The 16,521-nt window shown below is 42.1% G+C and overlaps 1 protein-coding gene across 4 annotated transcripts in view; it reads left to right on the top strand.

Moving 5' to 3' along the window:
• PHF20 (PHD finger protein 20) overlaps window positions 1-16,521 on the top strand; it is a 280,282-nt gene that overhangs the window by 242,567 nt on the left and 21,194 nt on the right. For all 4 annotated transcript variants that reach the window (XM_029611169.1, XM_029611171.1, XM_029611170.1 and 1 more), the window contains one exon: window positions 9,282-9,381. In XM_029611169.1, coding sequence (XP_029467029.1) covers window positions 9,282-9,381 — 100 coding nt within the window. The remainder of the gene's footprint in view (window positions 1-9,281; window positions 9,382-16,521) is intronic.

Here is a 16,521-nt window from a genome sequence, read left to right as displayed (position 1 = left end):
GGAATCTTTAGCAACTTGAAGGACTTTCATGTCATGATAGGAAACACCAAAGGAACTACATCAGGAAATGTTTTTTAATGGAAAGGGTGGCGGATGTCTAGAATGTCCTCTTGTGGAAGGTGGTGAAAACAAGAGCAGTGACTGATTTCAAAAGTGTGTGTGTGTGCAACTCTGAGGATTCCTAGTGGCAAGAGGATGGAAAAGAAGCAATGCAGTAACATGTAACTTTTCTTTAAAGGGGTAAAATGCATAGAGAGGCAGTTAAAATTCTGAATACCTTGCTGGGCAGACTAGGTGGCCACTGTGAACTTTATAGGCCATCATTTACTGTGTTACTATATAATGTTTGACTAATTCAAGGTTGAAACATTCTGGACTCTGGGAAAGTTAAAAATCAAAGATGTTTCACTATTCACCATTTTGTAAGGTAGAAATCTGACATTCAAACACTAAAATCCTTCTTAAATGATCTTCTATAGTTGTGCCTGCTCAATTACTTTGACGTCAGTAGTCTGACGAGAACAGGTAGGACCATGAAAGGTGTTTACTTTCTGTTTATTTCCCAGGTCACTTCCTTTCTCAGAAATATCAATCATGTGAATGATGAGAATGTTTTGTCTGAGGATTAGTTTCTAGAATTTTCCAGATGCTTTGGTACAATATAATCATTCCTTGTCATTCTGATTAATCATATGAAAGATGTTCCTGATCAGTCTTGGAGAACATTCTGATGATATTTGCAGTGTCATGATTGTTGGCTTAGAGCCTACTCTATGGGCTTAGTTTCAATAGCTCTCTCTTTCCCCATTACTGTAGTCGTTTCCTTGATGGCCTCAATTTCTTAGAGGAAATGCATACCAATTCCCTAGGGCCCATAAAATAAGTTTTAATATACTTCAGGCTATGCACAAGAATAAAGCTAAATTAAAAGTACCCTGTCCTGTAAGAAGGCATGATTGCTGCTTCTCTGCTATCATTTTATACATTCTTAAACCAGTCTGCAGCAGGGCCAACATCATGGGTAGACATTTGGCAGCAAAGCACACTCAGTCTAAATGCAATTGTGCCTCCCCCCCCAAAAATGTGGTGGTCAGCAGAAAGCTGAGATTGGCTATCTGCATCAGATGAGAGAATAATGCTGTCCACGTCTCACCATGGCCCTGGTTGTTTTTCCTCTCCAAATAGGTTTCAGGTGAATACTCTTTTATAAGACTAACCCAATACTTTTAACTAGCTTTTGAGCGCTATACTGCCTTCATCAGATACATTATTTTCAAAAAAGGGACTGTGAAAACTTAGTGTCATTAGCAGGCTGATTGAGTTATCCCTGCCATTAGAATGTTAATATGATGGCTAGCGTCAGCCACAGTTGGAGGTTAAGCACAAGTCGTGACTCATTAGTGTTACCAAATAGATGATGAACTTGTATACAAATCTCCGATAACTCGATGTGACTCACTTTTATACCTTTTGTTAGAAAAAGGTATAAATAAACGATAGCTTGACTTAATTTGATATCAATATTTGGTCCAACTTCCTGAGAAAGTTTAATGGAATTACCATGTAGATATTTTGGTGTACATTTTCAAGGGCCATTGTGTGACTCTCAAACAGAATATTTTTAGAATTTGCCTTAACTGTGTATTAGGGCAGAGCTCTCACCGTGGAGGAATAGTCTAGGGACTAGAGCAGCAGCTACAAACCAAGGAAACCAGGATTCAAACCTTGCTTCTTTGGGCAAGTCACTTCACTCTCCATTGCCTCAGGTACAAACTTAGACTGTGAGCTCTCTGGGGACAGGGAAATACCTATAGTACCTGAATGAAATCTACTTTGAAGTGTCTGAAATACGGAATATAAATCAAATAAAAATTCTCTCTGCCTTCATTATTTCTGCAGTTTTAAAATCCTCATGCAGCTTCTGTGTTCCTCATTTGGAGGTAGATATTCATACCACAATCAACCACATCTGCACAAGATCTGTCCTTATTTCTTAATATAAAGTCTAATTCCATGACAGGTTAAGAATTTCTTTTGTGCCTGCTTATTAAGGCAGAACAATACCAGCTGCTATTGCTTTTTGAATGCTAATCATTTTTGCCTTTTATATTCTTAGGACCTGATTTTAAAAAACATTTCAAGCTTAAAATTAGGTTTTACACATGTAAATGCACTTTACTCATGTAAGTGGGCTTTTGAAAATTGCTACGATATATGCCATTGAATTGTCCATAGGATAGTCTCTTTTTAAAATTGTTACGATAGTATGTTACATTTACGCGTGTAACTCCTTATAAAATTACCTCCTTTGTGAGTAATGGAACTCACTGTGAACATAGCACTTATGAATAATAAAATAACATTTTAACTATATTATACTGAATTATATGGAGCTGAGTAACAATGCTACTGTACCACTGTTTGTAGTTTAGGTTTGTTTTACTTAAACATCTCTATAGAACAAGCCCTCGCTCGATGCATGTTAGAAGAATCCTAATTATAGATACAAAGAACAATATTCATTTAAATCTAAAGTATAATAACCTCAAAATAACACACCCTCCCAGCAAATAAATACAAAATGCAATAATATAAATCCCTACTACAGCCTGATCCACTCCCACTTTTACTAGGGAGCTAGAACAGACTACATCTACAGGTTAAAGCAATAAACATAAAAAATTACACTGCCTACCAAACCTACACAAAATATGCATCCCCTTTCTAGCTTTCTTGCTAAGTTTAGTTCTCAGTACAACCAGTTAGTGATGTCATTAACAAAAAGGAAGAAAGACCAAGGCCAAACAGGAGGAATAGCTAAGACAATTGAAAATTAAATGCAGGGAAGCTTAATTCTTCCTCATATATATATTTCAGAGATGATTTGTAAAAGAGTGTGTAAAACGAGAAAAAAAATCCCCCCCCCCCCCCCCAATCCCAAATGGGACCTATGGTGATATCAGTGTGAGCAGTAGGGCCAAGATGAACTAGGCAACAGAATATCCCTTCTTTCTTTATGGGAGCCAGATGGCAGAACTTCCCCCAGACATCACAGCAGCTCTCATGTTATTCCCATTGTTTTTGTACATAGCTGTTTAAGCTATTAGAATCTTTATTATCATTTACCTTTAACCAAGCATTGGCCTATCTGACCCTCAAAATATTTTAAGGAAGGATCATCTCCCTATAGTACAGGGCTTCCCAAACCTGTCCTAGGGATCCTACAGCCAGTTGGGTTTTCAGGATATCCACAATGAATATGCAAGGGATAAAATTTGTATACCATGGGACTCAGTATATGCAAATTTATCTCATGCATGTTTATTGTGGATATCCTGAAAACCTGACTGGCTGTGTGATTCCCAGAACAGGTTTTAGAAGCCCTGTTATAGTATCGTATGGGACTGAAAGGATGCATTCTGCATGAGGTTTTATAGACATCACTATATCTTACACAGACATGGTGAATCACAAATAACAAACCAACATAAGTGTGTCTTAGCAAGCCAGCAGAAATCCTTCTAAACAGTCTCTCTCTAAGATGGAATATAATCTTTGTGTTTAAGGAAATTGAATTGTTGATAAGAGAATATGCTTATTTTCAGCACTGAACAGTTAGTTGAAAATCAGCAATACGTGTTTCCCTCATTTTACAGTAATGTAATGTATTTGGGAATCTTTATTGCGCTCTCCGTAGAGGCCTTTGCTCCAGTATTGTATTTATTTCAAGAATGTAGTTCACAACATTGTTGCTCAATTTTTTGTAAAATTGAATAAAAAAAGATTTCAGCTAAAAAAAAAAAAAAAAAAAACCTTTTGAAAAGAGCTATGATTATTCATGGGGGGGTTGAGGGCTAGATTAAATATGGGATCTTGTATATTTATTTATTTAATTTGTTTCACGCCTGACTAAATTAATGCTTATCTTCCCAGTAGGGATGTAAAATATTAAACAAAATAGTAAGTAAAAATTTCCTTTAACCGTTAAATATTTACCTGTTCTATCTCAAGGAACAAAGGACAGGCTCAGGTTGGCACATGGCTGACTTGTGGATTTCTCTTTCCCAGCAAGCTGTGTTGTTCTCCGCATTGGGACAGACTGGGCCGCGGTAGGCCAATCAAGTAAGGGATGAATTTTGAGTTGCTTGCATTAAAAGGCCCATATATGAGAGCATAGGGGCTGAGCATGAGCAACTTTTACATTGATATATTCAGTTTATTGAAAGGAAGAAGGGCGATAGAAGGAAGGACAAGAAGGGTGACCGGCCATTTGGAACAGACAAAACTGTCTCCAGGAACATCGTTAACTGGACGAGAGCCTTCATGAGGATGAGTTGTTATTGGATAGGAAGATCCATCGCAATATGGTCCTATGTTGTTATGCCAACACCCTTTTGGAAGACTATAAAGAGTACAACAGTTGAGCTTGGCTGAACTAAGATGAGTACTTTGGGGACAAATTGGAAGAAAGCTGGTTCATGTCCTAGGGCACGCAAGATGTGGGTCTCTGGTTAAAGCAGATGACAAACAAGCCAAGCAACTTTGGAGCCAGGGGCCAAACTGTGCGCACACACACACACACACACACACACACTATACTGGCGACTGCCCTGTCCAATACGGGTGCAAACACCACCTATTGGAGATACAAGTCTTCCTGCAATTTTCAGGAATGCAAGTTTCGCCATGCCTGTTCCATATGTTCTGGGGCCCATCCAGCGAACAATTATGCCAGGAAAGCCAGTACAGGGAGTACTGCCGAAGCAAGATGTCAACCCTGTTCAGCAAGGCCATGTCCCCCTTTAACTTGAACGCCATGACTGCATGGTTAAACTGTTACCGCAAACACCTAGAAGCAGAAAAAATCCTAACAGTTTCCGGAGTGGGTTCATCTTACCTTTCCAGGGGGGATATCAACAGCCTGGAGGCATGTAATGCTACTTCAGCAGTGCAGTGCCAAGACATTGTACAGCAAAAGATCACCAAAGAGCTTGAGTTGGGCAGGATGGCTGGTCATTCCAGGAGCCACCTTTTGATAAGATGATATCACCATTAGCCAAGATCCCAAAGAAGGAGCCAGGAAAATTTAGGCTCATCCAGAACCTCTCTTACCCGAAAGGTGTTTCTGTGAATGACAGTCTACCTCCCGAGGATTGCATGGTTCAATATATTCTTCCTTCGATAGTGCCATCACTTTGCTGAGAGAATGCGGTCAGAACGTCCTAATGGTGAAGATAGATATTGAATCAGCATTTCGATTACTGCCTGTTCATCCAGACAGCTTCCCATTGTTAAGTTTTAAGTTTCTGGGCCAATACTACTTCGATAAATATATGCAGTTGGGCTGCTTAGTATCGTGTTCATATTTCAAGTTATTCAGCTCTTCCATACATTGGGTAGAAGCACAGAAAACAGGCATCAGTAGCATCATTCATTACCTCAATTTCTTATTCAGGGCCGACTAAGTCAAAAACATGCACTAGATTGCTACAAGCATTCCATGAAGTGGCAAAAGAATTCTGAGTACCATTGGCCTACAAAAAAAACCAAAGGACCAGCTACCTTAATTTGTTTCTTGGGGATCGAGCTCAACTCTGTTAAAATGGTGTCAAAATTACCTGAGGATAAATTGCTGAAACTGAAGTCAATGCTCCAGCTTGTGTCAAGTGCCAAGAAGCTAAAGTTGAAGGACAAACAGTCCCTCATTTTACCCTTGATACCATGAACTTTGCATGTAGGGTTATACCTATGGGAAGAGTTTTTCTCCAGAGATTGGCAGCAGCAACTTCAGGTGAGAACAGACTGCATCACTTCATCAGGCTAATGAGATTCATCAAAGAATGATCTGGCAATTTGGACCTCACTCATTGAAGAATTCAATGACATTTCCATGTGGCAGGAGCCTCCTGCCTCTAGCAGGGATTTGGATATACAGTCCGATGCCTCCGGGGGGAAGGGGAACGGAATTTGGGCTGTATTGTCATTGCTCCTGGTCCACTGCACCATGGCTGATTACATGAATCAATGCGGGCCTAACCTGCAATGTCACATTTCTGGAACTATTTCCCATAATGATTGCTCTGGTTATATGGGGAGACAGGTTATGAAACAAGTAGATAATCTTCTGGTGCAACAATCGTGCTGTTGTGGATATAATTGACAGTCCATCAGGTGTCCTAGGATAGTAGATCTACTGAGACAAATTATTGGTAGGCTTAAGACTTAATGTTACAATATGGGCTTGCCTCATGCCAGGTGTTAGCAATCATATTGCTGATGCTTTGTCAAGAGCTAAATGAGATTTGTTCCACATGCAGATTCCAAACACTGATGAAGTCAAGATCCTGGTTCCAGAGGGCCTATGAATGATTGAATTGCAACCACCAGTGACCACCTCCAGAGATCCGTAGCCCCAGCGACTTGGGCAGCATACCGCAGGGGTTTCAGGATCTTACATGACTTCTTTGTTTGTCACGGATGGTCTATGAGCCCTGTACTGGAGGATTTAATTGATATGTTGCTGAAGCGAAAGATGCAGACTTATCTAGAGGGGCTGTGCCCAATCACTTGGCCGGGTTTGCTTTCTTTGCCAAGGCACAAAGTTGGGGAGACCCTACAAAGGGCTTCCTGGTAAAGTTGACTGGATGGGCTAGGAAAGTGGGTATTTCGAAGAAAACCCAACGCCAAATCAAACACGACCTATTAGTTAAGCTGTGGCATGCATTGTCTGATATTTGTGAATTTGAATTTGAAATGTCACTGTTCTACTTGGCTTTTTCGCTCATATTCTTCGGACTCCTTCAGGTGAGTGAGTTGGTGGCAGGGTCCAAGACTGACATGGGACTCAATGGCTTACATTCAGGGGCCAAGCCTTGTACACAATGGCTTGCATTCAGGGGCCAAGCCGTGTACATCATGGTTCACAGGTCTAAGACTGACTGGGCAGGAGAGGATATCATGCTGTGTCTAAAACAGATCGAGTTACTAGTCACTTGCCCGGTAAAAAAAATAATTTGAGAGATTATTTAACAAAGCGCCCCCACAGTGGCATACTTCTGCTGATCCTTACTGATGGCATACCATTGTCCCGATAACGATTCTGTGCAGTTTTTAGAGAAGCGCTAACCAAATTAGGCATAGATGCAGCACAATTCGGGACTTGTTCCTTCAGAATAGGCACAGCCACCAACGCAGCACAAGCGGGGCTCCACATGGAAACAATACAGAGAATCGGTAGATGGAAGTCTGCTGCAGTCAATTCTTGTGTACAATTGGATTTAGCCAGTATGCCTAATCTTGATTACTCTCCCTTTTAGACGTGTCCTTTGGGCGAAGGAGGGTGTAGATTGTGGGAAATTCTTTCTTATATTGGGCAGTGCGGAGGACAAGAGATCGCCATAAGGGCCTCACTTAAGTCTCGCGCCTTACGGGGGTGCACATCTCTTGGTTGGGCATTCACAGCATGCAGTGGGGTCAGCTGTTATTTTTTTGCGGCACCAAAAAAAGTGGTGACAGTTCTGGAAGCTTTAATAATTTACCTTGGGGGTAATGACTTGGGGGACATCAATATAGGCAGCTGGAACAGGCAATAAGGAAAGTTCTTGCTCAATTGGCTGTCATATTCAGCAATACTCCTATACTATGGTCAGATATTTTCATGCGCAAAAAGTGGACAGACTCAGAGCTTTGCAAGTGGGGCCGTGAAAAAGTGAATCGTCAGATCAGGGGATGGATCCACAAGCTGGGAGACAGGAAAACTTTTGCGTGATTGGGCTAACGACCCATGTAAGGGGTTGTTCAGGCAGGATCAAATTCACTATCTGACATTGGGTATGATCTGTTCAACAATGAGCTGCAGGAAGCTTTGGAAGCTGCATTGTATATCCCAGGGGCTATTTAAAGATAGATAGGAGTGTCGGGGGCACAAGGCAAGTAGAACATTGCCTCGAGCCTGTGCCAGGGTACCCGAGCCATGGCCATTTTATTGTTCGATATTTGGTGGTTACACTTAACTTCACAGTTGATGGAAGACATAACAGCTGTAAGGCCTCAATTCATGTTGGACCTACTCGGCCGGTAGTGCAACAACTACAGGGGCATGGAAATGCCCAGCAGAGGGCCCCATTGATAACGTGGCAGGGGGGGGGGGCTGGATAAAGCATTATTGCCATCTTGCTAATCATGCGGCGGGCAGCTGATATTGGGGCAACTCGATTAGTTACAGGATCCAGCTCAGGTAAGCTAGGATAGCAGTTTTGTTGATCTGAAAATTATTAAATAAATGTGGCTGCGGCCTTTTCATCCAAAATTAATAGTGTGTGTTGCGTGTGGGGTCGAGTTCCGAGGGACAACGCGTTCATCACTGCTGCCAGGACTAGAGATTTGCCCTGGTTACTCAGCTATATTTAAGACCAACATTGGACAGTGTTTGGTCAGGGAATGGTAGGGAAAAGGTGGGTGGATTGAAAGAGACAAGTTGATGGGGTTGGGGATTGAGAGAGACTGGTAGAGAAAGGGTGAGGAAATTGAGAGAAAAAGAGAGGTTGATAGTAACAGAATGGGAGGATTGAGACTTGAGAAGAGTGAATCTAAGGATTGAGAGACTGACTGTGGGATGATTGAGAGAAATTGGTAGTATCAGAATGAGAGGATTTAGAGAGAGTAGTAGGGATAGGGCAGGGGGATTGAGAGAGCGAGACTGATAGAGATAATTGAGAGAGCAAGAGAGCCTGGAGAATATAGGATGAGAAAATTGAGCGAGACTTTTTGAAGGGTGGAGAGACTGATGGATACTGGGTGTGATTGAGCGACTCGTGGAAATGGGGTGGATTGAAAAAAACAATCTAATGGGAGGATGGAGAAAGAGAGATGCTGGTAGGGATGAGGAGAAGGGGAGCTCCTTTCCCAACCCTTCCCCTCCCCCCCCTTCCCCCAAGTCTTTTGAAAATGTGAGGGTCTTTGGTAATGTGCATTGTGATTCCTTGGCTCTTGGTGCATGAAAAGTTGCCCACCTCTGTAATAAGTGATAGAAAAGGAATTGATATGGTAATTCAGAATGAATGTTTTCCCCTATGCCAAAACCAGTTCCTCTCAAATGCATTCTGTAAAGTACTATTTTGTATGATATTTTTAATAATTGACCAACAATGGACCCTTCCACCATATGAAAAAGACCTGCAGATTTAAAGCCTTGTAGCCCAAGTATACTTTCACAATGAATAATATTAGTTGCTGTTTTCGAGAGAGTAATTTCTGCTGTTGCTTCTCTTCCTGTGATACAGTGTGAAGAATGTCTATGCTGGCAGCATGGTATCTGCATGGGGCTGCTGGAGGAGAACATGCCTGAGAAATACATTTGCTACATTTGCAGAAACCCACCAGGTGCAGAGAATTAAAATTTTATTTTGTCCTTTGCCTACAGATTGAATTAGTTTTTAAGGTACACTGAATATCTTTGAATGCATTTTTCTTCTTTGGGTCACAGTTTTTCTTCAAGGGACAAACAGGATCATCAAACATACAGGTGTGCAATGTTATCCGATAGGATTGGTACACAAATATTTTGAAAACTGTCTGAAAAACCCAGGAAGGATTTTCTGGGCATGCGCAAGCATTCCTATGCAGCCGCCACTATACAGATCCACTCAATCTTTTTTTTTTTTTTTTTTTTGTCTGTGGAGATACCAATGGTTTTTCCTCAGTGGAACATCAGATCCTTTTAAGCGATTTTTCTCTCTATTTTAATCAGTTTTTGCCAGTTGCATGGGTATGACACCTAAATCCATACCTTTAGTTCTTTAGTTAGCTTTGATAGTATGTCAGATTTTCTTTTCTTTTTCATCAAAGACCATTAACACTGATGTACTTTTTTTATATACTTCAAAGCACTATTTTTGTGGCCTCAGTCAGTATTTTTTTCTGTTTTAATTTTACATAGAAACATAAAAATGATGGCAGAAAAGGACCAAATGATCCACCCAGTCTGCCCAGCAAGCTTATGCCAGTATCTGCGGCACTGTGCCAATATCTGCTGCATTGTACAGGTTACCCCCATGCTTATCAGTTTACCAGACCTTAAAGTTAGGGCCCTCAGATAATTTCCCTTAACCATTGCCATAAAAGCAGAGAGCATTATTGGAATTGCATCAAAAGTATCAGGCTTAGTGATTAAGGGTAGTAAGTACTGCAACAGCTAGTTACCCCATGTTTGTTTGTGTCTCAAACCGTAAAGTTGGGGCCTTTGTTGGTTGCTGTCTGAATCCAATTCCCCTTTTCTCACTCACTGCCGTTGAAACAGAGAGCATTGATGGAGTTGCATTAAGCCTTGATACTGTTATTTGTTAAGGGTAGCAACTGCCACACCAGCAATTTAACCCTGTTAACCCCATGCACTCTTTTTTTTTTTTTTTGTTTCTAACTTCTAGTCTTTTAAGGATCCACAGTGTTTATCCCATGCCTTTTGAATTCCTTCTCCATTTTCATCTTCCCCACCTCTTCTGGAAGGGTATTCCAGGCATTCACCACTCTCGCAGTGAAGAAATATTTCCTGACAATTGGATCTGAGTCGTCCTCCCTCTATTTTCCTCACCAGGGCCAAGACGTTGTCCAGCAGCTTCAAATTTTGCCCCCACTGCAACTTTGATATCCCTTATAGATCATCACAAAGTTGTATGCATTATTTGGGAATAATGCCTTCTCTGAGGAAAAATGTCAGCACAAAGATATCACCCTAAGTCATCAAGCTCTGGTAATTGAGAATGCTGCAAGAGAGAAGTCTAATCCATTGACATCAGCACCAAAAGCATGGACTTCTAAGGACCATGGAGTTAGATTGGCTGTTGAAGATGCTTCAGCACGAAAACATAAGCCTAGATCCTAGAGTAGGAAGCCTTCCCACTCACACCTGAGAAATCCTGGTTTTCTACTGCTGGATCTGAAGAGGATTATTCTCCTGATCTCCCCTCAGATACCTCTTTTCAAGCCAGAAGTTTGTCTCCTCTAGAAGACTACTTCTTTTCCATCTTTGTTCAGAGAATGGCTCAGGCTGTACCCTTTAATGAAGAGGATGAGCCCAGTGCACTTTAATTAGTTTTCTTAAGGTCCTTGATGCTCCAAAGGAGTTGGTGGCAGTGTCCATTCACCAACTCCTTCAGGTTATACTAAAAAAGATGGGGAAAACTCTACTTTCTGTACTTTGTGAACAAAGCAGCAAACATCAAATACCATGTCCAACCTGCTTCCAGATTCAATAAATCCCAATTGCTGAATCAATCTGTGATGGCTTCATCAGCCCTCAAAAAGGCCAGGTAGTTGAAAGCTCAGTCTTCAGTGCCCCTAGGATGTGACTCTCAGACCTTGGACCTTTTTTCTTTTAGAATGCTATGTTGAATTAATGCATAACATCTTACTTGATCTCTCTGATCAAATATATACACTTTATTTTGGATGGATTAAAGACATTTTTCAAGAAGTGCAAAGAGATTTTGTTTGTCTGAACTTGGGTGGAATGTGGAAAGCATCTGCTCCTTTGAACCTATGATGCTTTCAAAACAGCATCAAGAACCCCTGCCATGACAATTGGTGTTTGCAGAATTTCATGGCAACAAATTTCAACTTTCAGAGTAAATATAGAAGGGCTTGAGGATGTGCCCCTACAATGGATACACTCTCCTTTAGAAACAGTCAAAGGAGGAATGGATCAGATATAAGATCCACCATTCTACACTCCAGACACACACTGCAGTTACCTATGAACTGTCTTCCACCTCTCAGAGTAGACTGACAAGTAGTCAGATTTTTCCTCAGAGAAGGCATTTTTTCTATCCATTCACCCCCATTGACAGCAAAACTCCAGATTAAGCCACCATGATTGTAGAACTTCAAGGCTTCATATATCATCCCAGGATTGGGATTCTGGCCTGGCAGCTTATCTGTCTTCATTGACCTGTTGGGAGGAGGAGGCTGAGGTTTTACACAAGCCATTGGCCTATTATAACTTCTAGCAGCTGTGTCCTCCAGATTGCGAAAGAAGGCTATAGACCACTACCTCTTTCAAAATTCCCTCCAAGGGTTCATTCAAAACACTAACAGTATTGGGATCTAGAAACATAGAAATGACTGCAGAAGAAGACCAAACGGCCCATCCAGTCTGCCCAGCAAGCTTCACACATTTTTTTTTCTCATACTTATCTGTTTCTCTTAGCTCTTTGGTTCTATTTCCCTTCCACCCCCACCATTAATGTAGAGAGCAGTGATGGAGCTGCATCCAAGTGAAATATCAAGCTTGATTAGTTAGGGGTAGTAACCGCCGCAATAAGCAAGCTACACCCATGCTTATTTGTTTTACCCAGACTATGTTATTCAGCCCTTATTGGTTGTTGTTCTTCTCCCCTGCCGTTTAAGCATAGAGCTATGCTGGATAAGCGTGAAGTATCAGTTTTTCTTCTCCCCTGCCGTTGAAGCAGACAGCTATGCTGGTTATGCGTGAAGTATCAGTTTTTCTTCTCCCCTGCCGTTGAAGCAGAGAGCTATGCTGGGTATGCGTGAAGTATCAGTTTTCTTCTCCCCTGCCGTTGAAGCAGAGAGCTATGCTGGATATGCGTGAAGTATCAGTTTTTCTTCTCCCCTGCCGTTGAAGCAGAGAGCTATGCTGGATATGCGTGAAGTATCAGTTTTTCTTCTCCCCTGCCGTTGAAGCAGAGAGCTATGCTGGATATGCGTGAAGTATTCGTTTTTCTTCTCCCCTGCCGTTGAAGCAGAGAGCTATGCTGGATATGCATTGAAAGTGAAGTATCAGGCTTATTTGGTTTGGGGTAGTAACCGCCGTAACAAGCCAGCTACTCCCCGCTTTGTGAGTGCAAATCCTTTTTTCCACATTTCCTCTTGCTGTTGAAGTTTAGAGCGATGTTGGAGTCACAGTAACCATATGTATGTTTATTGAATAAGGGTATTATCTCCAGGCAGTAGCCGTCATTCTGGTGAGCCACCCACTCTTCATTGACAGCCTCTATACTATATGGCCTCTACTATAACTGGAAAGCTTTTCCTTTTTGCAGGCCAATGCAGTCAAACCGGTCCAACTACAGGAAAAAGTGTGGCTTTTATTCTAAGTACTTTCTGGCCTCCAAGAAGACAGTAGGATCCCATCCTATCCTAGAGCTAAGGTTTTGAACAAATTTCTTGTGAAGGAAAAGTTTGATTATTTACTTGGGGACAGTTATGCTCTTTCTAAACAAGGTACTTAAGCGTTGTTTTTACACAGTTGATGAAAGCCCCATTTGAGCCTCTGGCCTTCTATGGAATGATGTAGGTGACTTGGAAGGTCATAATTTTGGAGGTGATCAGTTTAGCCTGTAGAGTTGATGAACTCCAAGCCTTTTTGACTTATCTATCTTATATTAAATTTCTCAGAGAACAAGCTGGATGGCTGTTCTCGCGTGTGGGTGACATCATCCGATAAAACCCAGCCTGGAATTTTTATGTCAGTTTCTAGAACTTGGATTGTGCCTCACTAGGCATGCCCAGCATGCCACTATAGACGTGTTCATGTGAAAGCCACTTCACTATCTTTTCCATAGACCTCACTGGTCATGGTTTCTCACTCTCCTACTTGCCGTGGTGTTTTTCTTCAGTAAAATTTGCAGGTTTGTTGTCACAGGGCCCAAGGTCTTGTTTCTCTTCCTGTTAGTTTCCCTAAGTAGATTTTTCAGTAGTTTTCTAAGGTTATGTTTTTGTTCCAATACCCATGGCTGACTAGTGTACCATCAGCATCAACCATCTTGTGGTCATCAAGTTTGATGTTGCTTACCTGATTTTTTACAGCCATCCATGGATAAACAAATCAGCAGCTTCCAACAATGCCCCCCCACCCCACCAAACCCCCCATGTACTAGAGTTATGTCTGTCACAGATTCTCATGATAGATGTATCCTGCTTTGGGGACATTGTATGATGTCCTGAGGTGATGCCTATGCGTGACCTGATTTCCAAAGGATGACAGTTCTGTTCGAAATGCTTTTCCATCAGCTACTGACACTGAAAGACCAACCTGTTGACATAAGGGGACCTGGGATCTTCAGCAATTTCTGGTGATACATCGTATCTAGGGGGCATTTCATTTCTTCTACATCAGGCATCGATAGGGACCAGAGAGAAAAGTTGTCACATGCTTCTTCCACTCAAAAAAAGCACCTAATGCCACCTCTTTGACTCTGGCATTGAGGAAAGGCAAAAATGCACCGGTGCCTGTCGGTGTGCAGTGGTCCAGCTATTACCAAGAACATTCTCCCCCACCCCAATTATCCCATGAAGAGGAGAGCTCATCAAAACTGATGGCCCAGGAACCACTGCAATGAATAGGGGTCGTCTTGGTTCCCAGGAAGATATGGCCACTGCTCCTGTCTCCCAGTCAGTGTTGGCATCAGCATTCTTTGAGGAGAAGCTGGACAAAAAGATACAACAAGCCTTAGACAAGGCACTCCAAGGTCTCAGTGCTCCGGTGTTGGGGTCAGGCTGCTCCTGGCTCACTCTAGCTGCCTGCTGGTGCTGGTCACTGGAGGGAAATCAGTGTCTATGGTGTTCTCCCCAATGGTGATTTTCCAGCCCATCAAGGGAGGAAGCTTCTCCTAGATGCTGAAGTTCCCCAGATTCTGTGCCCCAGCTAACATGTGCTTCTGTCTCCGAGGCCAGGTCAGTGGGGCAGGCACCATCTTGATCTTCATTACCAGCCTACTAGTCGGGTTCTGACTCTGAATTTTCCTGGGGATACAGCTATAGATCCAGTGATGCTCCTGACGAAGACAGATCAACAGGTTTCCCCTCTGATTCTTCTTCAGCAGAAAAAAGGAAGTCCCCTCCTGTGGTCTTCTCTTTTTTTGGCTTTATTCGAGCAATGGCAGAGGCCATTCCATTTACTTTATTTAAGAAGGATGAGATTAGAAATAAGATACTAGAAGCCCCTAAGGAAGTCATAGCAGTCCTATTTCTTGATATCCTTCTGAAGGTATAGATAAGGAATTGGGAAAAACCCTTCTCTTTGGCTCCCATTAACAAGAATGCAGACATGATTTATCTCATCCAGAAGGCTCCTGGATTCAAAAAGAAGTAGCTACCACACCAGTCTGTTGGTAAAATTCATTCTCAAGAGGACTAGGAGCCACTCTTAGGTTTTCCCAGAGAAAGATTCTAGAGCCCTGGATGCTTTTGAGAGGAAAGTATTTCAGGGTGCTAGGCTAAATGCCTACATATATGCAAGACTTCTTGAAACAGATGCAGAAGGTGACTAAGCAGCATGACATCATCCAGTCACTGATGGAGAAGGGGATGGAGTGCAGAAAACACATGGCTCTTTCAACCTTTGTTTTTGAGACAGCATTAAGTCCCTGCCATAGGGATTTGCTCTTGAAGACTCACCTGGCTGCAGGCCTTGGGCCTGACTCATAGATGTACCATGCAGTGGAGAGAATCTCTTCAGAGAGAAAGTGAAAGAAGGAGAGCACAGATCCGTGAATATTGTGACATACTTCAACAGTTCTTCACAGCCATTCTGGACCTGCTCTCCTCTTCCAGAGGATACTAGGGAATGAGACAGAGAAGACACTTTTTCCAGCTAAGGAGGTGCTATCCTCTGCCTCCTTAGTCCTGTACTCAACATTCCTCTTGTGCCCATCCTCAGCAGCAGTGTGTTTCTAAGCCACAGCTAGCACCCCAGTCATGACCTGCATCCCTGTACTCGTGCCAGAGGACCTTTATTAGAAGCAGTCTAAGGTTTTACATAAGTTGTTGGCCAGTTGTGTCCTCAGTATCATAAGAGAGTACAAATTACATCTGTGTTGTCTTCCTCCAAATCGCACTCTCAGACCCCAGCTAGGGTCACTCACCAATTCAGTAAGTGCTGCAAAAGGAGCTCTCCTCACTCTTGCAGGCCAATGCAATCAAACCCATTCCACCAGGGAAAAGAGAGCAGAGATTCTACTCTAAGTATTTCCTGTTTCCAAAGAAAACAGGACAATGTCCCATCTCAGACCTAAAAACCTTGATCAAGTTTCTGAAAATAGAAAAGTTCCCCTATGAGGAAAGGCTGAAGAGGTTAGGGCTGTTCAGCTTGGAGAAGAGACGGCTGAGGGGGGGATATGATAGAGGTCTTTAAGATCATGAGAGGTCTTGAAGGAGTAGATGTGACTTGGTTATTTACACTTTCGAATAATAGAAGGACTAGGGGGGCATTCCATGAAGTTAGCAAGTAACACATTTAAGACTAATCGGAGAAAATTCTTTTTCACTCAACGCACAATAAAGCTCTGGAATTTGTTGCCAGAGAAGGTAGTTAGTGCAGTTAGTGTAGCTGGGTTCAAAAAAGGTTTGGATAAGTTCTTGGAGGAGAAGTCCATTAATGGCTATTAATCAATTATACTTAGGGAATAGCCACTGCTATTAATTGCATCAGTAGCATGGGTTCTTCTTAGTGTTTTGGTAATTGCCAGGTTCTTGTGGCCTGGTTTTTGGCCTCTGTTGGAAACAGGA

Source organism: Rhinatrema bivittatum, chromosome 8 (genome assembly GCF_901001135.1).
Source record: "Rhinatrema bivittatum chromosome 8, aRhiBiv1.1, whole genome shotgun sequence".
NCBI classification, from domain to species: domain Eukaryota; kingdom Metazoa; phylum Chordata; class Amphibia; order Gymnophiona; family Rhinatrematidae; genus Rhinatrema; species Rhinatrema bivittatum.
This window is presented reverse-complemented; position numbering and strand designations above follow the sequence as displayed.